Here is a 26738-nt window from a genome sequence, read left to right as displayed (position 1 = left end):
AAGAGGTCTTAGTACAGTGCTCGGTACTGGCAGCTGTAATGATGCCGTTGGAGACTTGTAATGCCTCCAGTTCCTCCCCTAAAGGCTCGGGTGGAAACTGCTCATCTCCCCGTGAATCAAGGTGCGGCTCTTTGCCTGCACGTGGAAGTATCTTCCAAGTTAGCTATCTTTCCCAAGTGGCTCTGGAGCCCTGCTTTTGAGGACCAAGGGAAGGCAGGCAGGAAAGCAGATGCTGACCAAGCCATGGGATCACTGCACTGTCTCAACGAGCAAGGGGCCACAGAAGCCCCGAGGACACCCTGACCTATAGTGAGAGACTAATGAGACACAGAAGCCCCCGAAGATGGAGGGGACAAAGAACAGGTTGGGAGGGTAGCCGGAGAGACAAATAAGCTAAGGGGCTGTGACCATTCTGAGTTCAGCTGGAACAGTGGGAGCCCTTGAAATTAAAATGAAGTCTTCCCTTTGGTGTAAATGTAAAAGAAAACAGGGATTATAAACAGAACCCCTTGGAGGCTCTCTGGCAAGGGAGACACTGATTAGGTTCAACTTAGGAGGAACTACTCATGGGATGTGGAGTCAGAGGCTACACCTGGGCCTCCGCAAGGCTGTGATGAGGTCTAAGACCTGCTCTGCAGGTCAGAATGGCCAGGATTCATGACTGCTTATGAGGGATGAGGAGGGAGTCGAGGACACCAACGGCATGCATCTTCAGGGCTGGGTGGATGATGGTGCCCCAGCTGGGAACCTGGAAGGCAGAGCAGGCTTTGGGCAAGATATTGCACTCAGCCTTGGACCTGTGGAATTTGAAGACTCCAAGAAATGGAGTCTTGGCTCAGGATGCTGAGTGTGGGAGTTTCAGCAAGGAAGGCAGAATTCTGAGCTGTTTCCTCAGGAAGATGAAGGGGTGGGGGAGGTGGACCCGGGGCGGGGTGGGGGGGAGATAAAGGGGGGTGAAGAGTGGGGGGAGAGATCAGTGCAGTCGCCAGGCCAGGCAGTGCGAGAGCTTCCCACCCGGGGTCCACGGCTCCTTCTTTGGAGAAACCTGGGAGCGGCGGGAGGGGGCTGGGGCCTCCCTGGTTGGCTCTTCATCAGGCCAGGCCAACCCAAACCCAGAAGAGTCATGCTGGCTTCTTACCTGGGCCAGCAATTGCAAAGAAAAACCTCAGTCAACCAGAAGTCTCAGTGCAGTTGGTTTTTATTATTAAAGCCAAGATTGGAAAACGGCTGTCCCCCCACCCACTGTAACCCTCCCACCCACCTCCAGGTTCATTCCCTTATGTCCTATGAAGGTGAAAACTAGATTCGTCTGGAAAAGACTCCGAAATGCTCATGCCAAATGAAAGAATGAGGACGGACAAAATAGGCTCAGATGGTGGTCTTTGTGATTGTGTCGGCTCCACCCAGGATTCTGGGAAAAGACGGCTTGGGGGTGGGGCTAAATAGCCCCTGCTCACAGTGCTGTTCCCAGGGGTCCAGGGTGGGCGCCAGGAACGAAGGCAACGGAAGAGGCTGGGCTGGTCCCTGCGCTCTACCCTGCTGAAGCTGGGCCACAGGCTGGTTTTTGTAAAAATGGTTTAAAAAGACCCCAGCCAGGAGCACCACCCTCCCCTGAGCAGGGCCGGAGGAGATGCCAGCTCTGGGCTCTGAGGTCTGAGGCATGTGGCCCCCTGGCCTGGTGACACCTCCCCGGAGGCAGGCAGCACCCTGAGGGAGGCCAGGTGGGCCCCTGGCGGCCTCCAGGGCCCTAGGAGAGCATCCTGATCACTCTCTGCCCTCCTCCCACCCTGCCCACCTGGAGGCTCTAGGCTTCAGGGACCCTGTGCAACTTTGGCTCTTTGGATTCCAAAGATCTGAACTTCTCCTCCAGCATGGGTGCAGCAGGCTGGAAGTGGATGACAGGCTTGATCTGAAAGACTGTGAAGCCCTCCTGATTCTTCTGGTTGAAAAGACTTACCCTGTGCTCCAGCTCAGGGCTGGTCTGGGCCGAGCCCGCAGGGCTGGGCCAGGTGAGAGGGGCTGGGTCCAAGGCCCTCTGGGATGGGCAGGGGTCCTCGGACAGGGAGGACAGCAGGTCCTGGACCGTGGCCTCTGCCGTCTGCTGCTGGGGTGGTGGCGGCAGTGGCCGGGGAGAGGGGCTGGGCTCGGAGGAGGGCTCCTCCCGGGCGGTGCTGCAGTCTGTGGAGGAGCCCAGCGTCTGGCTGCTGTCGCTCGGGGCCCGGGTGACGGAGCTGCGAGCGGAGCGGGAGGCGCTCTCGGACGTGGCACTGGCACAGGTGCCATTGCTGCTGAGCTTCAGGGGCACGTCGATGGAGAAGAGGTCGGAGGAGATATTGGGCTGGTGGATGTCTATGGCAGCTGTGGTGACGACGCACACGGCTGGCTCTGGGACACCACTGTCTGCAACAAAGGAGGGGATGCTGGTCACACTTGGGCCTCTGCTACACCTCTGTAGGCCCTGCTGGGGGCGGCTCTGACCCAAATGGCAGACAGGGAGTGTGCGCAAGCTCTACAGGGAGGGGGGTGTGTGGGAGGTAGGGAGGTCTGGCTCTGCCGTCCCATCTGCCTGTGTCTGCTGCCCCGCCCCAGGGAGGGTTATGCCCTGCCCTCCTCTTGCCATGTTCTCCGGACATGTGACATGCGCCGGCCAATCGTCTGTGCGGACTGATCAGCGGCGGCGATCAAAACAGCCCTGCTCTGCCTGCAGTGAGCAGTGTTTTAGAACAGAGGGTAGCTGTCCCAACCCCAGGCGATGGAGGAGAGATGACAACCTGGGAGCAGCGTCCCTGGCTCATCCGCCATGGACCTGTGTTGATTTAAACCACGGAGATGTTGGGATTATCTGCCACTGCAGCATAGCCTAGTTTATCCTAAGTCAGAAAGCCTGAGGCACTGGGATTAGAATCTGGGCTTCATGGTGGAGTCATAGTTTTAAATGGGGCCAACACGAGAGTGACATGATCAGAGCTGTGGCTTCAGCAGGTTGCGTCACCCCTGTAGGATGCCTTGCAGGGTGAGGACAGACGACACTCCAGAAGGTTTTTAAGAAAGTACCAAGGGGCTGCGTGACAGTGGGTGTAGTGGGGGCAAGGTCTCTCCCCAAAGTGGTGGGGAGAGTGCACTGGTGGTCTCTGATATCAGCAGATTGGATGCAGCTTTGAAAGAGAAAGAGAGAAGAGCTCTTTCGGGTTGACACTGTAGGAAAGAAAACAATCCACTGTATTATACAACACACAATGTAATACTCTAGCCTCATAAGGGAGTATATGAGGGTTCACGGACTGTCAAAGACAAATTACGAGAGTCAAGACATTGGCTAAGGAGAATGGGGTATTCTTGTAAAACTCAACCTTGCCCACAAATGAAAACCACTGAGACTTCTTTCTAGAGCATGAATGAAACAAACTGAGCAAGGACATGCCCCATAATTGTTGCTTCTCAAGCCCAACTCTGCTGTTAACCTCACCCCATCGTCCTCATGCCATGAGGGGCGTGGGTTGAGAGGCACTGAGGTCTCTTAGATTTCTAGATTCCAGCCCCCTTTCCACATGAGGGTCCCACATGCTGTCCTCATTAGTGATCACAGAGCACTCCAACCTCCACATCCATAGCCCCAGCGCTGGACTGTGCTGGGAGCCAAAGCTACAGGTATTTGAACCTTGAACTCTGTCTGCAGTTATGGGCCCACAGGCACCAAGGGATGGGCACTCCAGGCCAAGCTATCCCCATTCTCAATGTGAGGGGTTGCGTGGGGCCACAGAGGTTCTGGTGTGTGTAGAGTGGCCCCGGACACAGACTCACCACTGCTGGGCCCGTTGTAGTATTGGCTGACGTAGCTGTTCATGTCATCTCTCACCGCGGCACCTTCACAGAGGACAGAGAAAGGGCAGTGTGGCGGCATGCCGAGAGTCTGAGAGCAGGCTGTGGCCAGTTTGTGCCCCTCCCTCCACACTCCCACCCCTACCCATCACCACGAAAGGAGGCCTTGGTCTTCCTGGAGCTCTCTGCAGCTTCCCAATTCTCAGTGGGGGATCTGCCCCAGGGCTGGGCTGCACTGGGCATCAGCGACCCAGGCTCTCATGAAGCATCTGGCTTGACACAGGACATAGGTGGGGCCTTTTCCTTCTTTGTCCTCAGTTTCCCCATCTCTGAGATGAGGGATAAGGAAATAGTTCCTCAGGGCTTTTCCTGCCTGGATGGCCCAAGTCTCTGAGTCTACCCGGGGCTCTCAGGGTGTCTGGAAACACTGTCCTTGGTACAAAAGTCTCAAACCCTTGTTAGTGGCCCCACACAGCCAGCTGCAGAGGCTGATTCTTCATGATAGCCCGCTGGCTCATCCGTCAGAGGACCCTGTCTCCCACAACAGTACGGGGATGGACTGGGGGCTGTGCTTCCCTTCCCCTCCCTACACAGTTCCTAGCAAGCAGTGAGTGCCCAGTAATTCGTTATTGCATGAATAATGCATAACAAGGTGTAAAGCCGTCCAAAGAGAGAACATGGGAACAAGAGTCTCAAGGAAATGTTGGTTCATCATCTTGATAGGAGTAAAGAAAGCGTGAGAGAAAGAAGATGTGAGAAATTCCAAGTGGCCTGAGAATGGGAGGAAAAGCAAATGACCAGAGACCCCAAAAACCATCCCAAGGAGCTTGGCCTTTTTCCAAGGGCAGTGAAGAATGACAGGAAAGTCTGAACATGGTCAGGTGTGACTCACTCCCAAGGTTGTGGGGAGAGTAAGTGCAGAAGGTGCCAGACTTTATGCAGGAAGACCAGAAACGATGCCCAGGTGAGGCTGACAGGTTCTGAGGTGGGGACTGGTGGTGATGCCTGATGAGACAGAAGGGAGGGATCAGGGTCAAGTGATAATTAGGAGGAACCTGGCAGGGTTTGGAGAGTGACAAGATGAGGGCCCTTGACTCCACTGAGTGAACTTGTCAGACTGAGCTCAGGAGTTGCTCTTTAGCAACTTGTCTTCCCTGAGTCCTAGCGTCCTGAAAGGGTACTAGGATCAGACCTGATTTCAAACCTCAGCCCCACCACATTTTAGCGAAATGGTCTTCTCTAAGCCTCTGTTCGCTTACCCGTTAAGGAAGATAAAGAGGCTAACAAATGTCAGACTTCCCGAGTGGGGTCAGGCCCACAGAAGGTCCTCAACACATGGGAGTCTAGTCCTTCCTCTCCTACAGAAGTCTGAGGGAGCCCACATCCCTGGGCGCTTCTCCCAGGGGTGGTGGTCTGCGAATGAATGGGCCAGATGCTTTCTGTGGCCGCCTTCCCTGGGCACACCTTGCACACATTGCAGAAGCCAATCAGCACAGATGCTGGGAGGCTGTGTAGTGGCAAATATAGACCTGGCTCTTAAAAGCTTTTTTGCCCTCTTTTGATCTTTAAATGCCTGCAGTAAGAGGTGTGTTTTGCATTAATGCTTGAGTTGAGGGAGGGGCCTGAGGCTGGCCCTAGGCCTGGGTCCAGGATCAGCCAGCAATGCTCCCTCCAAATCACACAGCCATACAGTTCTCCGTGGCTCTTCATAATTCATGTGGTAAATGCTCTCTGTCCCTGCAGGTCACCCTGGAAAGTAGGTGGAGGCTGGTGTAGCTGCTCCTGGCAAGCAGTGAGAGGAGGGGGTGGCACCAGGTCTCCTGGGCCAGACAGGAGGTTCTAGTCACTTCCCTTGGGATTATCCTTCGGCCTTGGCTGAGGGGTCCTTGTATACATGGGCAGAACTATTAACTCCCCTGAAGTATCTATAGATTCATGAGAACTCATCCCAAGGGAGTTACTCATAGACGGTGGCCTGGGGTGAAGAAGAAAAACCCAGACCCCAGAAAACTGGACAAGCTACATGCAAAAGAATGAAACTGGACCGCCTTCTTACACCATACTCAAAAATAAACTCAGAATGGATGAAAGACCTAAATATGAGACCCGAAACCATAAACTCCTAGAAGAGAGCACAGGCAGAAATCCGACATCAGCTATAGCAATATTTTTCTCAAAATGTCTCCTAAGGCAAGAAAAACAAAGGAAAAAATAAATTACTGGGACTAGACCAAACTAAAAGTGTTTGCACAGCAAAGGAAACCATCAACAGAATGAAAAGGCAACCTACTGAATGGGAGGCGATATTTGCAAATTATTTTTGATAAGGGGCTAATATCAAAAATATATAAAAATTCCTACCCCTCAAAAGCAAAAAACACCCAAACACCATTAAAACATGGGCAGTGGACTTGAACAGATATTTTTCCAAAGAAGACATCCAGATGGCCAACAGACATATGAAATGATGCTCAATGCCATTCATCATCAGGGAAACGCAAATCAAAACCATAATGAGATATCCCCTTACACCTGTCAGAGGGCTAAAATGAACAACCCAAGAAACAACAGGTGTTGGCAAGAATGTGGAGGAAAAGGAACCTTCATGCACTGCTGGTGGGAATGCAAACTGGAGCGGCCACTGAGGAAGACAGTATGGAGGTTCCTCAGAAAGTGAAAAATAGAGCTAGCTTACAATTCCACCACTGGATCCCAGAGGAAATGAAAACATTAATTGGAAAAGATACATGCACGCCTATGTTTAATGCAGCATTATTTACAATAGCCAAGATATGGAAGCTACCCGAGTATCCATCTGCAGATGAATGGATAAAGATGTGGTACACAGAAACACACGCACGCGCACGCACACACACACACAGGAATATTGCTCATAAAAAAGGATGAGATCATGCCATTTGAGGCAACATGGATGGACCCAGAGGGTATCATGCTAGGTCAGAGAAAGACAAATGTCATATCACTTCACTTACAGGTGGAATCCAGAAAACAAAGGAATAAACAGACAAAAAGCAGCAACAGACCCATACATACAGAGAACTGGTAGCTGCCAGACGGAAGGAGCTGGGGGATGGGAAAACAGGTGAAGCGGGGTGGGAGCTGTGGGCTTCTGGTTATGGAATGAAGGGTACAGCATGGGGAATCCAGTCGATGATACTGTGTGTGTGTGTGGTACTGTGTGGTATGGTGACAGATGGTAGCCACACTTGTGAGCACAGCATAATGTACAAACTTGTAAAATCACTGTTGTACACCTGAAACTAATGTGACATTGTGAGTCAACTGTACTTCAATTAAAAAAAAATATAAAAAGGGAAACCGCAAATCTTAATAAAAAAAACAAAAACAAAAAACCCCAGATCCTAGTTCTTGTCCTGTGTGTGCTGCTGCCATGAGAGCTTGAGCAGGTCATATCCCCTTCTTGGGCCTCAGTTTGGGGAGGCTCTGGAGGAGCAGATCGTAATGTGGCCTGGCTGGAGGGCTCACAACACTTCCGCCAGCTCCAAGAGGGGCGAGACCAGTGCAGGAGGGGACCAGAGGCCCCAGGCTGTGGCCCGCATGCCTGGACAGGCATCGCTCACTCCTCCTGCTGGGGGCTCTCCACCATGGCCTGTGTACCCGGATGGGAGCGCCCACCTCTGTTGAACAGCTGGGATAACCAGCTGTGGGCAGCTTCTTTTCTGTCTGTGCTCAGTAGGATCTCTGCGTGCCCCATCCTGCACGGGGTAGCCAGGCCAGGACTCCCTGCCTCTGAGGCACACAGTCAGGGCCTCCCCAGGGTGTCACGCCTTGGTCAAACAGCTCATCTTCATTGAATCAAGCCTTGCAGACCGTGGTCCTGCCTTCACGGGTCCCAGGGCTAAGCTCCCTGCTCTTCACCATCTATGTGATCGACATTCTGATACTTAAAAAGCCCTCCTGTCTCTTCTGGGAAACCACTGTCCATTTCCCACCCCTCCCCAGTCCTTAGCCTCCTCTCTGAAGTCCTTCCTGTGGGTACAGAGGTGACTAGAATGGGTGGAGGAGGGGAAAGGAGGGAGCCAGCACTCACCGCGCCTTTCAAGCGCCACACCTTGGCTTTGGCACACACAACGCTTCTTTAATCCTTGCCACTGCCCTGTGAGGCCAGGATGACTCAGGAGACCTGTCCTTCCCCAGATCTGGTGAGATCACCCCCTCATGCAGCCCAGCGCCTTCCCAGTGCGTACAGCGACCGCCCCACTCCGAGGACTCATGAGCCACCAGGGCTTCGGTGCGGTGGCAGGGCAGGCCAAGCGCCGACCGCACTTGGCTGGGTTACCCCCATGGAGGACTTTGTAATCCCCATCCCAGGCCAGTGTCAGCTTGCTGGTTTCAGCAGGCAGGGTGGCACGTTCAGGAGCACTCTTAATCTTGGTTCAGTGCAGGGATCAGAGCTTCTTCCTAGCTCCATGCTAACCAAGGATGCCCCATCTTCGTCCACGCCATTGAAAAAAACCAGCTAGGCCAGGCCTGATGTCTCTCCTGAGCTCTTGGCTGATCTGGCCAACGAGACAACTTCTCCTGCAGGACCTCCAGGCACCTCTGACGCATCATGTCTGCAAGAGAGCTCAGTTTCTCCCTCCACCTCCACCTGGTGAATGGTTTCCTTGCCCACCCAGGCTGGGACCCTGGTCATTATGCAGTGCTCTCTTTCTTTACCAACAACCCAACTCCTACCAAGTCTGTGACTAGTCCAGGGACCCCTGATGCCTCTGCTGTGGTCCGGTGGTCCAGCTGTAGGTCAGACCTCATGCTTTCCCCTTTGGACTCTTGTCATGGCTGTGGGTTTAATGAATGGGATCGCTAGCTCCGTGGATACGTATGACACTGAGCCCGGATCTCACCCAGGTGGCCACTGCACGTTTGTCCAGGCTGCATGTGTTCTCTCTACTCCAAACCTGGACCCACACAGGGGCCTCAGCATGAGCTTGAAGACACATATCTGACACCCAGGGACACCTGGGTGGCTCAGATGGTTGAGTATCTGCCTTCGGGTCAGGTCATGATCCCGGGGTCCTGGGATCGAGTCCCGCATCAGGCTTCCTGCTCAGAGGGGAGCTTCCTTCTCCCTCTGTTTCTGCCTACTTGTGTTCTCTCTCTCTCTGACAAATAAATAAATAAAATCTTAAAAAAAAAAAAGAAATCTGAAAGCAAAGCCTGCCCAGACTCCTCTAGCAATGCTGGCACTAGCCTTCCCCGCTCTCTGCCTCAAGCAGGCTCTCTTCTCCAGAACAGACCACCTGGGCTGGGGTCGTGTCCCCACCCACGGCAGGGGCTGAGAGCTTCTGAAGGGCGGGGGCCACATCTTACTTGGCACCTCCCTCGCACTCAGCACAGGGCTTGGCACATGGCAGCCTCCACTCGATAGTGCTGACAGGACAGATGACCGTCTCTGGGTCAGCGGCCTGCAGGGCCTCCCGGCACCGTCCACCTCACCCTCTGCGAGGCCCTGTCATCCTACGGCACACAGCCTTGCTCCCGGTCACTGGTACCTGCCTGGACACTAGTGACTGGTGGGGAAAGGAGGGGAAGCAAGTCTAGAGGCTTGTGGCAAGGAACAGGCCGCCACTGAGCCTCCACAGGGGGTCTGCTCACCTTTCACCTAAGAATAATCCCCTGCTCCAGGGTTTGTCTTGACTCAGCCCCAAGGCACCCCAGGACCACAGAGGAGCCACCCCACCCTGAGGATGGAGCTCAGGACACAGGCTCCCAGACAAACCTGCCGCCTTGCGGTCCCGGGCAGATCCCTAGGCACCCTGAGTCTCAGCTACCTCCCAAGTAAAATACGGATGAAACACCTGGATGCTGGTGAGCTGTGAGGTTTACTGAGATAACCAATGTCAAGTCTAGCCCGGGGCTGTTCCTCACCCCTCTGAATCCCAGCCCACGGTGTTCCCAACCGACCCCAAAGTCTTGAGCCTTCTGTGGCGGCCGCTGCAGCTGCTCTTGGCTGCCTGGCGCCTTTCTTCCTGGGGTGAAAGCACTCTGCAAATGCATCCTGACTAATCCGCCCAAAGCCCTTGGAGTGCTGCTTATGGCAACGCTCATTATCTGTGTTTGCCCCTTGGGCGGAGCCCCAACCTGCCTGGCAAGGCAGAGGCTGAAAGGGTGTGAGTCAGTTGGGGCCCCTGGGGGTGGTGGTGGGAGGAGCTGTGCTGTGGGGTGGAGTGCCAGGACCCCACATCCTGTGCAGACACAGCCCCCAATGCTCAGAGGGAAGCCCTGATTCTTGGTTTGGGGCTTCTGCTCCCTAACTCCACTTTGCTGCCCCATGCCTCAGCAGCCCTCACAGAAGGAGGGCACCTGCTGTGTGTCATGCGTGAGGGCTGTGCCTATGACCAAAAGCCCAATACTTCTCAGAGAAGATATGCTTCTGCTACTGTTCTTATTCTGGAAAAACTGGGGCTCAGAGACAGGACCAGCAGCATAATTGTAGGGTTCCTTGTTCAAAAACAGGAAGGTCGAGAAATAAACCCATGCATATATGGCCAATTAATTTATGACTTTATGACAAAGGAGCCAAGGATATATAATTGGGAAAGGACAGTCTCTTCAATAATGGTGCTGGGAAAACTGGACAGCCACATGCCAAAGAATGGAACTGAACCGCTATGTTACATCGTAACAAAAATTCACTCAAAAAGGATTAAAGACCTAAATGTGAGACCTGAAACCATAAAACTCCTGAAAGAAAACATAGGCAGTCAGCATCTTGACATCAGTCTTGGCAGTGGTTTTTTTGGATTTGACACCAAAAGCAAAGGCAATAAAAGTAAAAATATACAAGAGGGACTACAGCAAACTAAAAAGCTTCTGCACAGCAAAGGAAACCGTCAACAAAACGAAAAGGCAACCTACTGAATGGGAGAAGATATTTGCAAGTCATATGATAAGGGGTTAATATCCACAATGTATAAAGAACTCTTACAGCTCAACAGCAAAAAGAACCAAACCCATTAAAAAGTGGATGGATCTGGATATTTTTCCTGAACAAGACATCCAGATGGCCAACAGACACATGAAAAAATGCTTCACATCACTAATCACAGGGAAATGCAAATCAAAACCACAACGAGATATCATCTCACACTCGTCAGAATGGCTAAAATCAAAACCTTAAGAAACAAGTGCTGGCGAGGATGTGGAGAAAAGGAACACTCGTGCACTGTTGGTGGAATGCAAACTGGTGCAACCACATGGAAAATGTATGGAGGTTCCTCAAAATATGAAAAACAGAACTTCCATAGAATTCCACTTTGGGGTATTTATCCAAAGTAAACAAAAACACTGACTTGAGAAGAGGCACCCCACATTCATTACAGCATTCATCATAACAGCCAACAACGTGAGTGTCTCGTGGTGGACAAATGAAGATGTGGTATATATGGACACACACACACGCATGCACACACGCACAACAGAATATTATTCAGCCACAAAAAAGAAAGCAATCACAGCACTTGCAACATGGATGGCCCTGGAGGGCATTACGCTAAGTGAAATAAGTCAAGCAGAGAAAGACAAATACTGTATGAGCTCACCTATGTGGAATCTAAAGACAAAACAAAAACAAGAAACTCGGAGCTCACAGACACAGAGAACACACTGGTAGTTTTAGAGGTGGCGGCTGGGCAAAATGGGTGAAGGGAGTCAAAAGGTTCAAATTTTGTTATGAAATAAATAAGCTTGGAGATATGATGTTGCATGGTGACTACAGTTAGTAGTGATGTATTGCATTTTTGAAAGCTGCTAAGTGAGTAAATCTTAAAAGTTCTCAAGAGAAAAACACTTTGTAACTATTTTGTAACACATTAACTAGATTTATTATGATCATTTTGCCATATATATAAGTATGGGATCGTTACATGGTATACCTGAAAGTAATATGCTATATGTCAATTACACATTTAAAAAAAAAGGCATTAAGAATTTCAAGAGGGTGACAGCAGAGCAGTGAACCAAGTTCAAGGCCCTGTGGGACACCCAGGGTCACCCAACCATGAAGCCAGTCCTATTCAGAGAGGTTAAGTCACTTGTTCAAGGCCGAGCTGAGATTCAAACCCAGCCTGAGTCTTCCACTCTTGTCCCTTCCTCAGGATCGCCGTAGCCTACTCTGCCCTGACAGCTGCCTCACTACTTCATGCGAGGACCTCCTGGTCCAGCTCGACAGCTCTGGAGATCCTCCGGATCCTCAGGGTCCCCCAGTGATATTCCACTGTGTATATACACCCCATCTACTTCATCCGTCCACCACTGGACACTCACGCTGTTGCCCTATACTGGCTATTATGATGAATGCTGTAATGAATGTGGGGCACCTCTTCTAAAGTTAGTGCTTTTGTTTACTTTGGATAATACCCCAAAGTGGAATTCTATGGAGGTTCTATTTTTAATTTTTTGAGGAACATGAGGAGGCCAGTGGTGGCAGAAACCCCAACTGGTCTCCACAGCACACGGGCCTCCCCCTCCTAGGGTCCACATGAGAGCCAGCTCTGCTTAGCAGAGGGGAAGCCCAGACCGGCTGGCCTGGGGCACCTCTGAGGGTTTCTGTGAGCACCAGGGCAGCACAGAGGGACTCTGGGGTTTGCCGTGATATACAGTGCACCCTGTAGCACTCTCACCGGCGGGTGTAATTCATAAATTATGGGCGAGGTTCAAGACTAATAAATTTGGGAGGGAAGTATTAATGACCACACAGGGCCACCGGGAACTTGGCAGGCCCCAAAGCCTGGAACTTTGCAGCCTGGGTTTTAAAAATGATTTGTGCCAGACCAAGTCTAAACAGAAGCTGGTCGGCGTTAGTCTGGGTCTGACCTGCTGACAACTGTTGAACCTCAGGAACCCCTCGGCACCCTGCCTGCCCTTTGGAGCTGCTCTCCTGCAGCAAACACGGTCCCCTCCCCAAGCTCCTGTCACTTCTTGCTCAGTTCTGCAGGTTAATCCCTGGACTGCCTGTGCAGGCTTGTGACATGGTGGGCTTCAGAGCCCTCACTGGCCTGATGGTCATTGGAAGAAACAAATGCTGCCCTTTCTCCATCCCCAGAGTGGCCCGGAGCACCCCTAGCTTGCTGGCCATAATTTCTAGTGTCATGGAAATCCCTCCCTGGACACAGCTCCTAGTCAAAGAGAAATCAGCCAGGAGATGCCCTCTCTCCCGGGCCCACGGGAGGCTGTGAATCACCCTCACCACTTGCTAGCCCTCCTCCCCCGCTTCTGCCCTCTGCCTCAGAGGTGTTGGCTTTGCTACTGATGGCTCTAGAGGTTGGCTGGGAGGTGGCCCAAGAGGCACATGGGGGAATGTACGGGGCAGGCGGCACAGACTGGGACTGGTGGAGGGCAGGTGTGCATCTAAAGAGGGGGCGGTGGGGGTGTCACAGGAGAGAGAAAGGAGGCCAGGGTTGGGGTCCAGGACTAGATGGGAGGGGCATCTGCAGCTGCTCCCAGAGGCACAGGTTTGGCATCTCTCTGGGAGGCCCGAGTGCCATGTTCAGACACCCCCCAGTCTGACCCCCAAGAGGGTCGGCACAGACCAGTGACATCCTGGCTGGTGACACAGAACTGGTCAAACTGACCCTAAGTGGGCTTCAAGTGTGACCCAGTTTTCTCCGGTCTTACTCTGCCTCCTTCTTTTCCCTCCTGGAAGCCACATCTAAGGGGTCTTGGTTCAGAACAGAAAAGCAGGGGTGGCCCCTTAGCACTCCACCCTGGTCTTGCAGCTCCCAAGAACTGCGTTTTGTTCTGGATGTCACTCCAAGAGGAGCCAAAACAGTTGAATGTTCAAGGAGGGACAAAACAGCAAAAACCTGGGGAGATTCTCCCCTGAGGACTGGTGTAAAAATGTAGTGACAGTCCCTGGACGAAAAAACACTTAGAGGCCAGTCTCCAAAAGGACGCCCTAGTGTGACATTGTGTGTCAAATATACCTCAATAAAAGAATAAAATGAAAGAATGCCTCAGCCCACACCAATGAGTAAAAACTGCAGCCAAGTGGGAGAGGTAGGTACCTGGGGGCAAGACCTCAGCTCAGCCTGAGAATTACTTTTTTTTTTTTTTTTTAAAGATTTTATTTATGAGAGCGAGCGAGTGTGTGTGCATGAATGGCAGGGAGGGACAGAGGGACAGGGAGAAGCAGACTCCCCGCTGAGCAGGGAGCCTGCTGGCTGTGGGGCTTGATTCCAGGACCCTGAAGCCAAAGGCAGACGCTTAGTGGACTGAGCCACCCAGGTGCGCCTGAAGAACTACTTTCTAATAGGCAGAGCCACTTGAAGCTGAGTTGGTGTGGGCTTCCCTGGGAGGCTGGAGCACCTACTGTTAAAGGAAGGTAAACTGAGGCCAGTAAGAGTTTTAGATGGGATTAGTGCATCGGCTGGACTCCAAGAAGTCTCTCCCAGTGCTCAAATTCTACAGTTTTGAGGTGTGAAGGTCTCTCAGAAGATCATAAGAGCAATCACCCCACTTCACAAAAGCCATTCCCAGTGCCTCACTCCAGAGCTTCCTCACACCCATCAGCTCCCTCCTGTTTCCTTAGAGGCAGTCAGAGCTGGAGCTGTGAGTCCACTTTACAGAAGGGAACACTAAGCCTCAAGTCATAGAGCTGTGGAGTAGCAGAGTCTGGGGCTCCAGCCTCTGGCCTCCCAACTGCCCAGCCCTGCCTGGCTGTCCCGGCAAGGGGAACACGGCACGGCAAGGTGAAGGGGCCCTTGACCAAGCTCAGGTTTAGGGTCCCACAGCCTGGGTTCCAAGCTCAGCACTATCATTTCCAGTGTGTGACCCTGTGAAATTCTTTTGACCTCTTTGGGTCTGAGTTTCCTGCTCCACAGGAGACAAAGGAGGTGTGAGGATTCAACCAGCTCACACTGTGAAAACTTCCCTGGACGGGTTTGATAAACTTTAGTTCCTTTACCTTTAGATAAACAAACAAACAAACAACCCCATAAAGGTGAATTATTCTGAATTATTAGGGGAGGTCAATATTTAAAAGAATTTCTTAGTAAAGTGAAATAACCCCTTACCCATCATTTTAGTGGTAACATTTTCAGGTGCAAGCTAGGAAGGGAGGATTCAGACATGAACAGGAAATGTGCCTGGTGGGGCAGGGGGTCTGTGTTGGGAGCTCTCAGGATCCCTTTGGGGCCCTAAGGTGGGCACAGATCCTGCCCCCTGCCTGGCTCCTGATGCCCCTGAGCTGAGGTAGATCCCTGGCCTGAGCCTGTGAGAACACAGCCTCCTGAAAGGCTGCGAAGACCCAAACCTGACACATCTGTGTCCCCAGGTGCGGGTATTTTCACCCCATCACAAAACAATACCTGGCATTTGTGGGGCTGTTTGCACCGGCTTCCCTGAGCCTCCCGACAACCCTGAAGGCTCCGCATTGTTCGCATTTGTTAGCTAGCAAAACCAAGGCTCAGAGGGTTAAGTCCCCTGTCTGAGGTGACACCGCTGGCCTTCTATTCAGTGCCCTGGGTCATGCCCTGTGCTCCCATTTCCATTAACATTACCCACCCATCCGTTTGCTACCAGCGCCAAGACAGGTTTCTGGGCCGTACTGGCCGTGGCCCTAGGCCTGGACTTTTCTGTCTGGGCCCTTGTGGACTGCGCAGTCCAGTAAGGGTCTCAGGTCTCCGGCTTGAAGCCGAGCTCTGCCATTTATTGGGGATGCGCCTTTACGACTTTTATTTCATCCACAAATAGTCAAGTCACACTTCCTATTGGCTCTGAGGACCGGGGAGATAACGCATGCACGCCGGCGGCCCGCAGGCATGAAATGGGTACAAGTCACTAGGATCCTTTGGAGACTGGGTCGAGGTATCTTGGTTATACGCTCGCTCCCAGGCTCAGAAAGGTCGTCCTGCACCCTCCACCCCGCCATCAGAGCCCCGCCCCAGTCTCCCCGAGGCGCAGGCAGCTCGGCACAGAGCCCTCTCTGGGGCCGGCCGGCCGCGGGGGCTGTGGGCGGGCTCACCTGGCGAGGGCTGCAGCTCCTCCACGACGCTCTCGGCCGCCGTCTCCTCGGCCCACGTGCCGGCCTCCACCACCTTGTAGCGGCTGCGCGGCTGGCTGAGCACGTGAGGGGCCTGCAGCGCCGCCTCGCGCTCAGCCGCCAGGTCCAGGTCCTGCTGCGCCAGGTGCGCCCGCAGCTGCCGGATCTCAAACTGCAAGAGGAGAGGGGCGGTGGGGGCGGGGGCGCGGGCGCGGGCGGGGGGCGGCGGGCGGAGCCGGAGCCCGAGCCTGGGGGGCGGAAGGCGTGCGCGGAGCGTCCGCGGGGGGGGGGGGCGGCCCCTACAAGGCTCCAGTGACACGGGTGTGGATCGCAGGGGCCTTGGACGGTTCTGGAGTCTTCTCCAGGTGCTACAGCGTGCTCCTGTGTCTCATTCCTGCAATACTGTACAGCCTCGTCGCATTGGGAAGACAAGGTGGCCATGAGAGGAAACGGCCGTGGTCTGCGGGAAGGGCGCTGAAGGAGGGATCGGAAAACCTGGGTTGGAACCTTTTTCTGGTTCCTTGCCTAAATGCGTGACCCAGATGGTGCTTGTCAAAGCGAAAGCCATAGTCAGGGGTCTTAGACGGATGCTGAATGGAAGACGGCATGCCCGGAACAAACAGCGCCAGCCTCACCAGCCTTGGGAGCCCCCCTGGCCTCCTGTGCTCGCTGGGCTGTCTGTCCATTGGCCTTTTGTCTTCCAGCAACACCCACTCCCCTCTCCTAGGAGGTGTTCAGGAAGGACTGGGCTCCATTCCCCGCTCTGCAGCTTTCTGGCCCTGTGGCCTCGGTTCCCTTGTCTGTATAATAAGGGGTTCTCGCCCCCTGGACCTCTTCAAGGGCATGAGTGCTAAGTAAGGGCTGTGTAAAACACTGCACACATTTTGATTTTGGTTAATTTTGTTGTTGTTGTTGGGGAACCAAAGAGGTTCCCAGATGCTTCTTGGGTTTGTGGCTGAAATGGCTGTTTACACTCTGGGGCCTTTCTGGGCCATCTGGGCCAAGACAGCTTGGGTCTGACATTGAAGGGCCTGGCTGTGGGCTCAGCGGCCAGGAGAGCTTTCACTGCCACCTAGTGCCCCAAGCACACATTGCATCGCTGTGCACGACCTGCTGGTAAACCGCGAAGGCCTGAAGCAGGTGTGTGGGAGCTTGCGTGGGTGGGCAGGGTTGTCCCAGGGGGGGCCCAGTGTCTGGGATCCCTACCTAGATTACCTACTTGCTCAGGATACTCAGCGTCCAACCCTGACCCCTCCCTGTAAAGTTAGCTTCACACCTCCAACTCCTACCTGACAGCAACACGGAATTGGGAGATACGAATCACAAACTCAACCTGGTCAGAACAGGACTCTTCACTATATACAAGAACTTGCTCCTCAGGTGGTTTTATCTCATCTTAGCTGGAGCCAAAAATGTCATCACCTCCCTTGCTTCCTTGCTTTCCCTCCCCCACCATCCAGTCTGTCCCTGTGTCCAGCTCTACCTCCAAGTGCTACCCCAAGCCTGTCTACCCCCCTCCACCTCCACCACCTGGGCAACTGCAACTTCTACAGCCTTTTACCATCCCCAATAGGGATCAGTGGGATTCTCACAAACCTAGGTCAGATCATGTCACCCCCACCTTGTCTACAGAACTCAGCTGGGAGAAAACCCAACTCCTTACCCTTGACTTACAAAGCAGGTGCACCGTCTGGCCCTGCCCATCTCAGACCTGACCTCCGCCCCCCCCCCCCAAGGTAGCCATCCATGTACTTTGTCACACCAGCCTCTTGAATGTTCTGCATTGTACTTATCACCTTCTGATATTTAAAAATCTATTTTAATATTTTATTATTTTTCTTTTGGTGTGAAATGCACAATTAAACCACTCACTAACATTAGGGTCGCCAGGCAGCAGACTGACATCGGGGAAACCTCCCAATGTCAGTGTCCACATATTTTGTCTCCGGGACCACTCAGTTTTTCAGAAAACCCATCAACCTCTGGCTGCCTCTGTGCTGGGAGCTGGGCAGGGGAATGGGGTAAAGGATCCCACTATTACATGGAAGGATTTTCACTGAATCCTTGGTTTCAGCCCTGAGCCTCTCCCCAGGCCCTTTTCTAACCCAGGGTCCACCTGCAGAGCCCTCTGGTTCAGTTTCTCCAGAGAACAAACCTCTGTGATTCCTGTATGGTGGGGAGATGTGGTCTCTTGGCTGTGTAGGATTGGGAGGGAGTCTAGGGGGCTCAAATGTTGTGTGTACAGGCATTTAGCCAACCCCTCTCCCTTTGGTCAGCTTCCCGTTTGTTCCCCCACTTCCTCCCAAACTCTCAGGGGCTCTGAGGGGAGAATTAGCCCATTTCCCTCACTATCCTCCGTAGGCTCTTTCGTTATAAATTCTCCACTCTGGTAGATTGGTTACCCCTTTCTTATCCTCTGTCCATTTTCCTCAAATCCACCGAAATCTCTATCCTCTTTGTTGTTATGAACAGGGACACTTTCTTAATTCTTATGTGTTTATGGTTCTTAAATTTTCATTTTAGTGGAGTTTGGGAAAGAAGATCAGATAAGTATGTGTGGTCATTCTACCATTTTCTTTAAGGACTGTCTATTGGTTTACCCTCTCTTACTGCAGTGATAGTACACTGGTTAAAAAAAAAAAAAGCCTGATGAGTAGTTCATACTAACCTCTGTGGTGTAGATACTCCTCCAAGACCAACTGCAAACTACCAACACAATGTCATGGAGAGCTGGGAAGAAGTGTACTTAACTGGCCCCCAGGAGTGAGAGCTCCAGCCCATGACCGCAGCCCTTCACCCCTTAATAAAATACAGTCTCTGTAAGAGCAGAGATCTTGTCTGTTTTGTTGCCTGGTAGAGAGAAGGCACTCAATAAATATTGTTAGAACTAATTAGCTTTTCTCAATTCTGTGGTTTCAGACTGAGCCCCAATCCTAGCCCAAAGATAAGACAAAGTCTGAGCCCTGACCCTGCTCACACACTAAACTCTGACTATGGTCAGAAACTGAGCTCCAACCATAGTTATGCTGTGAACCCTACACCTGCTCACACACTGAGTCCCAGGCCTGATCCCATGCTGAGCCCTAACGCTGCTCTTGGTCTAGGCTCCGACTCTAGACTTCAAGAACCCAGTACTAGAATGGGTCTATTATTTGCAGAGGCTGAGAAAGTGAGGCTGGCTTACTACGGGGTGGCCTTCTGTGCATGGGGAGAGAGGTCAAACCACCCCTCTGGCAGCAAGTTCTCAGAGGTCCCATAGGGCTGATGAGGCAACCCTCCTGAGCTCCACTGGGGCTGGGAGCCCCTCTTACCCAGGCTGATCTGAACTTCCCATGGGCATACATAGCCCACTTTCTCCAAGGCTGCTCATCAGGGCCAGGAGGCTAATGGCCTCCTAGGCCACTCTGAACAGATGCATTATTGATAACTTGTAATTGATCCAGAGCTGCCCATGAGTGTCCCACTGGAATTTAGGCCAGACAGCCAGAGGCCAGGGCTTGCCCAGCCCCAAGCCCACATGTGCAGACATTAAAACAAGTTTTAGGCTAGAGATATGAACCCCAAGTGTATGGGAATTCTCCTAGGCAGGCATGCATTCATTCATTCACTCATTCAGGTAAAGCATGGTGAGGGCTATGTTAAAACTCTATTATGTGGTTTGGAATGGAAATGCCTCTCCCAGCTTGGAAGTGAGTCCTCAGTGGCCCCAAGTGAGGAGGGCCATGTTTGCTGCACTGCAGTAAATCTCCCATGACAGTCCCAGGGGCTGACCCTGGGTGGCATTTGTTGCAGGGGAGGCCTGGTGTGTCTGCAAGACAGAGGACTGGGAGGTGAGAGAGGCTGGGGAGATCAGCAGGGGCCAATCCAGGCAGAGCCCGTTAGCCACAGTAAGATGTGATAAGGATGTTAGCCTTTTTAAAAAAAAGCGACAAGAAGCCTCTGAAATCTTTTGAAGAGAAGGCAGAGTGCTGGAGGAGGTGGTGTGCTGATTCAGATGAGCACTTTGGAAGGCCCATGCTGGCAGCAGAGTGGAGAAGGACTGGACGGAGATGGGCCAGGGTGGAAGTAGGACCAACAGTCAAGATGCTACTTCTGCAGCCCAGGCCTGATGACCGGAATTTGGACTGGGTTGGAGACAGTGGAGACAGGAGATGAGGAAATTATTTAGGAGGTCAAAGTGTTAGCATGGGCATGCACTGGAATGGGTAAAGGAGAGGGATGTAATTTTACAAGCTTCAGAGGGTGTGGTGGCTGGATGCTCTCAGCCCTTGGCCTGAGGAGGAAGGACAGACGCTTTACAGGGAAACTACAGATAGCTCTGTGGCTCTCAGCTCAGCCAGCTCAGTTCCAGGGGACTGGCAGGGCCCTGGGACCCTCAGAGCCTGGCTGCTGCTTTCCCTATACTGAACAAGGCTATGTGTGCTTCCCCAGCTGACCAAAATGCTGTCAGGGGTCCTAGGATATCAGGACCTAATTAGTCAGTGGGTAAATTGGGGCTCCGGGTGGGAAGGAGTCTCTGTCCTGGGAGACAGAGTAGGGGAAAAGCTAAGACTACAGGATGCATCAGAAGCAAAGCCAGGCCCAGACCCAAAGCCTCTGGCCTCTAGCTTCGCAGACTTTGTATCAAGGTGAAGCCTTGGGGACGAGATGAAAGAGACTGAGCTCAAGCGGTACACAGAGGGCTTGATGGTTACAGGGGCTAGGAAAGAGCAGGAGGCTACCAAGTGGGGAGAAAGTAAGGGCTGGAGGAGGCAGAAGCCTGAGTTCTCAGCCCATTGCCCTCCCTCACTCTGACTTGTGGTGAGTCTCTTCCGTTTTGGCCCTCGGTTTTACTGTGTTCTAAGGCAAACAGACTAGCTGAACTCTGAGTCTATGACAAGGTCCATGCTGGCTCTGGGACCCCAGCTGGGAGGGAATAAAGCACAAGGGACAGGTAGCTCCTGTCTTGAGGGCCACCCCAGCTCCCTGATGAAATGCCCCATTCCCAGAGGGCCGACTCTTTACAGAAAGATAACATAATCCAGAATCCCTAAAGCACATTATCAACAATGTGTAGCACAGAGTAAAAATTACTATTCATGCAAATAAGCAAAAAAAGAATTGATTATAAAAACATAGAGCAGTTCAGGGACACCTGGGTGGCTCAGTCGGTTAAGTCGCTCGCTGCCTTCGGCTCAGGTCATGATCCCAAGATCCTGGGATCGAGTCCCGCATTGGGCTCCTTGCTCAGCATGGAGCCTGCTTCTTACTCTGCCTCTGCCTGCCACTCTGCGTGCTTGTGTGCTCGCTCGCACGGCTCTCTCTCTCTCTCTCTCTCTGACAATAATAACAACAACAAAAACAGAGCAGTTCAGAGGGTGCTTAGAATTTCCACTGAAGATGACTTAGGCCTATTTGAGTTAGCAGATAAGGACTTCAAAATACCTGTGATTAATATGTTAAAGTGGGGGAAAGGTGAACAGGATGGATGTTCAGAGAAACAGAACCTGTAAGAGGAATCCAGTGCAGCTCCTAGGACCTCAACATGCAATGTCTGAGATTGGGTTTTCCACTGTGTAGGTTTAGCAGCAGACTGGACATAGTAGAAGGTAAGACTGTTGAACTTGAGGATAGGTCTATAGAAAAATATTGAAACTTATGGCCAGAAAAGAAGGAAAAAAAGGGGGAGTGAGTGAACAGAAGAGGGTGTAAGATGGGAGGCACGCTCCAAGCGCCGAACATGCAACCAGAGCTCCAGGGGGAGGACGGAAGGATGAGGCAGAAGCAATCGGCCAAGAAATCGTGGCTAAGAACTTTCTAAATCTAATGAAAAATATCAATCCAAGAAATATCAAGAAAATCCAAGAAAATATCAAGAAACACAGAATCCTAAGCAGGATAAACACAAAAACCCTACCCCTGGACACGCTGCAGTGAAACTGCTGAAAACAGGTAAGAAGGAACACCCAGGCTCCTAGGGCTTGCCTGGGCCTCCAGGGCTAAAGACACATGGGGAATTAAAGACCATCCTGAGACCCAGGAAGATGAAAGTGCAGTCACAGCCGCCCTTAATGTGCATCATTAGCTAAGTATTTCTATCAGATAACCAGAGCAGATCCGCCAGGATCCACAGGGAAGCCCTCGGTGTGCATTACAGAGGAGTCAGACCCCTTCCATTGGGGCTGGGCTTTTAGTGCCTGCCCAGGTGGGGCCAGACCCCTGGGGCGGCAGGGCCGGCACACCCAGTCCATCTCTGCCTTTAATGGTCTGGGTTGTGGAGTACACTTGACACGGCCTTGGCCTGATCAATGCACACTCCGGCCAGAAGCTGGACGGTATCTAATGCAATAGCAATAATTTTCTTCCATCCTATTAGTGCTGTCTGCACAGAATGCCCTGCCTTCAAACCTATCTGCCATTGGGATGGCATCCAATGTTTATTTCCATTAGTTTTGCCATTGTTGGTAACAATAAAAATCAGGAGACAGTTGCAAACTAATGATTTAGGAGCGGGGGAAGCTGAATTCGACCTTGGCCCCTTTCCATCCATTGTGAAGATGACTGGTAGTTGGCCATAAATTTAAATTATGGCAAAAGGATAACATAAGTTATTCCTCTGATGGCTAATTTTATCAGCTAAATAGGCCTGTCATTAAAGCTATCTGCTGTTTTACAAATCACTTCCCATGCTTAAACACACACACACACACACACACACACACACACACACACACACACTTCCCTTCCCACAGTGGAATCTTGAATAATCCAGGTAACAAAGACAATTGTGCTGAGCTGGGGACTTGTGGCCTCTCCAGGAAAAAAGAGGGGACTCTCTGGAATGAGCTATCAAGCACCACCCCCAGAACCAGGATGGGACCCCTTTTTTATGGTTTCCAATCTCTTGATGGCCACAGAGGCCCTGCTCTGAGTTGGCTGCCCAGCCTCAAAGGTGAGAATTTGTGCAGCCATTGGCCTTCTGTCAGGGGTGCTGAGTACCAGGGAGCTGTGGGTGCAGAGCAAGTCCCCCAGGTCACCTCCCATGACCTAACAAGTGGACTATAACCCCTTGCCATGAGGGTAGAGTGAATGGAGGGAGAGGTGTGGAGGGGGGAGGGGGGAGGGGGAGAAGCAGGACACCACCCCTCCTGCCACTGCCTACCACCACCGGAAATGCCTGTTGCTTGAGGTCAAGATTATTATCCTGTTTCTTCTAGAAAAAGGTCAGGGAGGGGCGCCTGGGTGGCTCAGTGGGTTAAGGCCTCTGCCTTCGGCTCAGGTCATGATCCCAGAGTCCTAGGATCAAGCCCCGCATCGGGGTCTCTGCTCTGCAGGGAGCCTGCTTCCCCCCCTCTCTTTGCCTACTTGTGATCTCTGTCTGTAAAATAAATAAATAAAATCTTAAAAAAAAACCCAAAAATGGCCAGGGAGACTTGCACCACCCAGGGAGGATTACTAAACGTGACTGTGTCCATGGGACTAGGGAGAGGGACAGAACGTCGAGAGCCCATGGGCGTCATTTCAGGTGACTGTTTTCTTCTTGGGCACATAGACCACTTCGGTCAGCCTCTGGTGCCTCAAGTGTGCCTGTGTGACTCAGTCCCACTTACAAAATGGGGGCAGAAGCCTGACTAACTGCACAACTCTCTACTTCTCCCCCGTTGAAGGGAGAAAGCCCCAAGGACTTAGAAGCAGCAGTTAGAAAACGACTAGCTCCTGGAGGCCAGAGTGACTGGGGACTGGGGAGCCATCACTAGCTGTCCGTGGCAACTGCACCGGGCTGTGATGTGAGTGACAAACTCCTCTTGTGTTAGGCCACTGTGATGTCTGGATTTGTCTGAAGTAGCAGCTTGTGTTACTCCTGCCAGTGACTTGTCCAGACACCCTGTTTCTGGCGTAGGCAGATGGACCTGATGCCGAGTTCCATCCCCTGCCCTCCACCACAAGGCAACCCTTGGGAAGCAACGGCCTCTCTCAGCATTGTCTTTCCATTTACAAAGGGTTTAATAAGACCTAGCCTATGCACTCTGACTGTAAGATCAAAGGAAGCTAAAATACATGGGGGTGCATTTGTAAGTGGTCACAATTATATGATTATATAGTGATTATTTTACTCTTTCCATTTTTTTTTTTTTACATTTACTGAAAGACTCCAGTAGACCAGACTTTATATATGATACTTGAATTAGTCTGATCCTTACAGCATCCTCATGACATAAGCCTTGTTTCCTCCATTTTTTCCAACAGGGAAACTGAGGCCCAGGGATTAAAGGGGAGATTAGCCGCTGGCAGAGCGGAGGTCAGAATCTCGCTTGCTGGCCCCTTGTCTAAGCAGACTCCCTCCACCACTCCGGGCTGCCCCCACAGAGGACTCCTTATTCAGGGACTGATGCTGGCCCAAGGCCCAAGGCTGTCCTAAGGGGTTCACAGAGCTCCATGTCCCTCCTTGCAGGCTGGGCCTCAAGTCACCCTTGATACCTGGGTTTTTGCGAATGGTCTCAGGGTGAACAGTACTGAGGAAAGAGAAATTAACTTTCTTCCATCCTTCCCACAGGACCCAGCAGAGAAGAGAAATACATTTTGACAGTGAGCCAGGCTGGATCCTATTAACTCTAGGCCAAAGGCAAAGCTTACGGGGCAAAGAGCAGGTACAACAGGGACTTCAGAATATGTCTCAGAATTAGAGCTAGATCCTGCACACAGCTGTACATAAACCCTCAGAAGTGGTTTCTTAAGATGAGCTGGAAGAATATATCATGGCAGTGACTTAACCATTGCACCTTAAACAGTTTTAATTTCTGAAGCGGCCAGTACACAGAGACAAAGAACTCACACCATCTCTCCGAAGGACAGTAACTAGCATCCCGCCTCTGGAGCCCATCTGTGTACTGGCAAGATTAATTCCAAAGAAAATCTGGCCAGGATCCAGACAGAGAGCAAAATACAAGGGAAAGGGGAGGAACTTTCCGCAGAGGGTCTGAGGCTGTCTGCTCCCGTCACAGAAGGGAGCAATCTGGAAGCAGGCCGCTGAAGGCCAGCCAGGGCTTCGGAAAGGTAAGACTGCCTAACAGAGTCTCCTTCTTCTCGCTGGCCCCAGATTTCCAGGAGGAATCTGTTAAGGATGAGGTGAGCCTAGCAGGCAGAAGAGATGATGGAAATGAGGGAAACACTGTGTCCTGTCTCCCTGTGAAGACCAGAGGCCAGTGTGGTCCTGGACGCAGGGGGAGCACTGCAGTGAGGGGGTAAGAGACCCTGTTTCCATCCTCATCTCCTAATTGCTGTGTGATGGTGGGCACACCTCTCCCCTTCTCTGTGCTTCAGAGCGCCCCCGTGTGCCGAATCTAGGATTGTGTCAGATGCCCTCTAAGGACACTTTCATTTATAACATAAGGTGGTCCTGGGGCACAATGGGTGTGCCTGTGGTAAGAAGGGAGCTGCCACATGGCACAGAAGATCAAATGTACAAGATATTCATGCAAGAAACCAGCAAACTATGTCACCTGAGAGTCTCTACAGGGTCACAGCGACAAGTAATTAAAGCCTTCTAAAAAAGCCAAGATGAATAAAACAGAGTAACTTTACAGAGCAGAGATCAGACAACGTCAGACAGTGAGAAGTCATGTTGACAGCAGGTACCCTCGATGTGATGTGATGTGACGATCTTCCTCCCCAAAAACCCATTACTCCAGTCTAATCATGAGAAAAACATCAGACAAATCCCAGTCATGGGTCTTACGTAATATCTGAACGGTACTCCGAATGGTCAGTCATCAAAAACAAAGGAAGTCAGAGGAACTTTTATAGCCAGGAAGAGCCTAAAGAGATATGATAACCACACGTAATGTGGTGTCCTGAACGGGATCCTGGAACAGGTCAAGGACATTAGCTAGAAACTACAGAAATCGGAACAATGTATGGACTTTAATAATAACACGCCAATATCAAGTCCTTAGTTGTAACAAATGCATGATACTAATAGGAGATGTTATGTTAACAGGGAAATTCGGTGTGGGGGACATGGGAACTCTGTACCATCTTCACAACTCTTCTATAAATCTAAAACTGTTCTAAAAAATAAAGTTTATTTTAAAAAGAGCTAAGATGAATACTGTCTTGGGAAATATTTACACAGATACACCCCAGGAAGAGAGTGGGATGAATACAAATTGACTGTTTCATTTAATCTGAGATCCTAAACATTTCATGGGAACTTTGGTAAATTTCAGTGTTTCAGGTAGCACTTATGAATCTGATGTGGAAACTGCTTTATTAAACTGAGAATTCCAGCAGGGAGAGAGCGCGCAAGAGTTTTTGACAAAGAGGGGGTGTGGGGGTGGCAGGGAGATGGGTACAGTGGGAGAGTCTGGAAATACCACCAAGATGGCTGAGTGCCGCTACATCTGTCCCTGTCCGAGAGCTGTGCTCAGGCTGTGGTTTAAAGACATCCTGGGGCATCATCTGGCCAATGTCTTCACTGAGCACCGAGAAGTGACATGGGTAGAAAAATGGCATAGAACGTGACCCTAAGCAAGGTGGGCTGGGAAAGAACAGTGTTCCGTTAGGACAGCTGGGTCTATTCCTGGCTCCCACAGCCCTCAACTAGCTGTGAGCTCTCGGGTGAGTGACCCACACCTCAGTCGTCTTATCCATAAAATAAATGGGTGTACATGGGGGGAAGGTGTGGGCTGGCAGTCACTATTCATCGTGGGTCAGGCTTCAGGCTACACCATGTCACAACCATCCTTCATGGAATTTGTCACTATTCCTCTTTTTCCGATTAGGAAAACCAAGGGCCACACAGGTCCCATCAGTGACCAAAGCCACAAGGCCCATCAGTGGCCAAGCTGGCTTTGCACTCAGGTCTGCCCCTAAAGTCTATTCTCAACCATTCCGGGCACTCTTCTCTCAAAGTGTCCGG

At 51.7% G+C, this 26738-nt stretch overlaps 1 protein-coding gene across 2 annotated transcripts in view; it reads right to left on the bottom strand.

Annotated features, from left to right (window-relative positions):
• Positions 1-1181: 1181 nt before the first annotated feature.
• The window catches only part of TMEM266 (transmembrane protein 266), a 113602-nt gene continuing 88045 nt past the window's right edge, over positions 1182-26738 (bottom strand). Inside the window, exons 9-12 of one of the 2 annotated variants that reach the window (XM_080808503.1) lie at positions 16145-16315; positions 15824-16013; positions 3802-3864; positions 1182-2400 (exon numbers count right to left, since the gene is read on the bottom strand). In XM_080808503.1, coding sequence (XP_080664629.1) covers positions 1805-2400; positions 3802-3864; positions 15824-16013; positions 16145-16315 — 1020 coding nt within the window. In that variant the 3' untranslated portion in view covers positions 1182-1804. The remainder of the gene's footprint in view (positions 2401-3801; positions 3865-15823; positions 16014-16144; positions 16316-26738) is intronic. The other variant, XM_080808504.1, reaches the window with a different exon arrangement.

The sequence above is a fragment of the Martes martes genome (assembly GCF_963455335.1).
Source record: "Martes martes genome assembly, chromosome: 7".
Classification (NCBI taxonomy): Eukaryota; Metazoa; Chordata; class Mammalia; order Carnivora; family Mustelidae; genus Martes; species Martes martes.
This window is presented reverse-complemented; position numbering and strand designations above follow the sequence as displayed.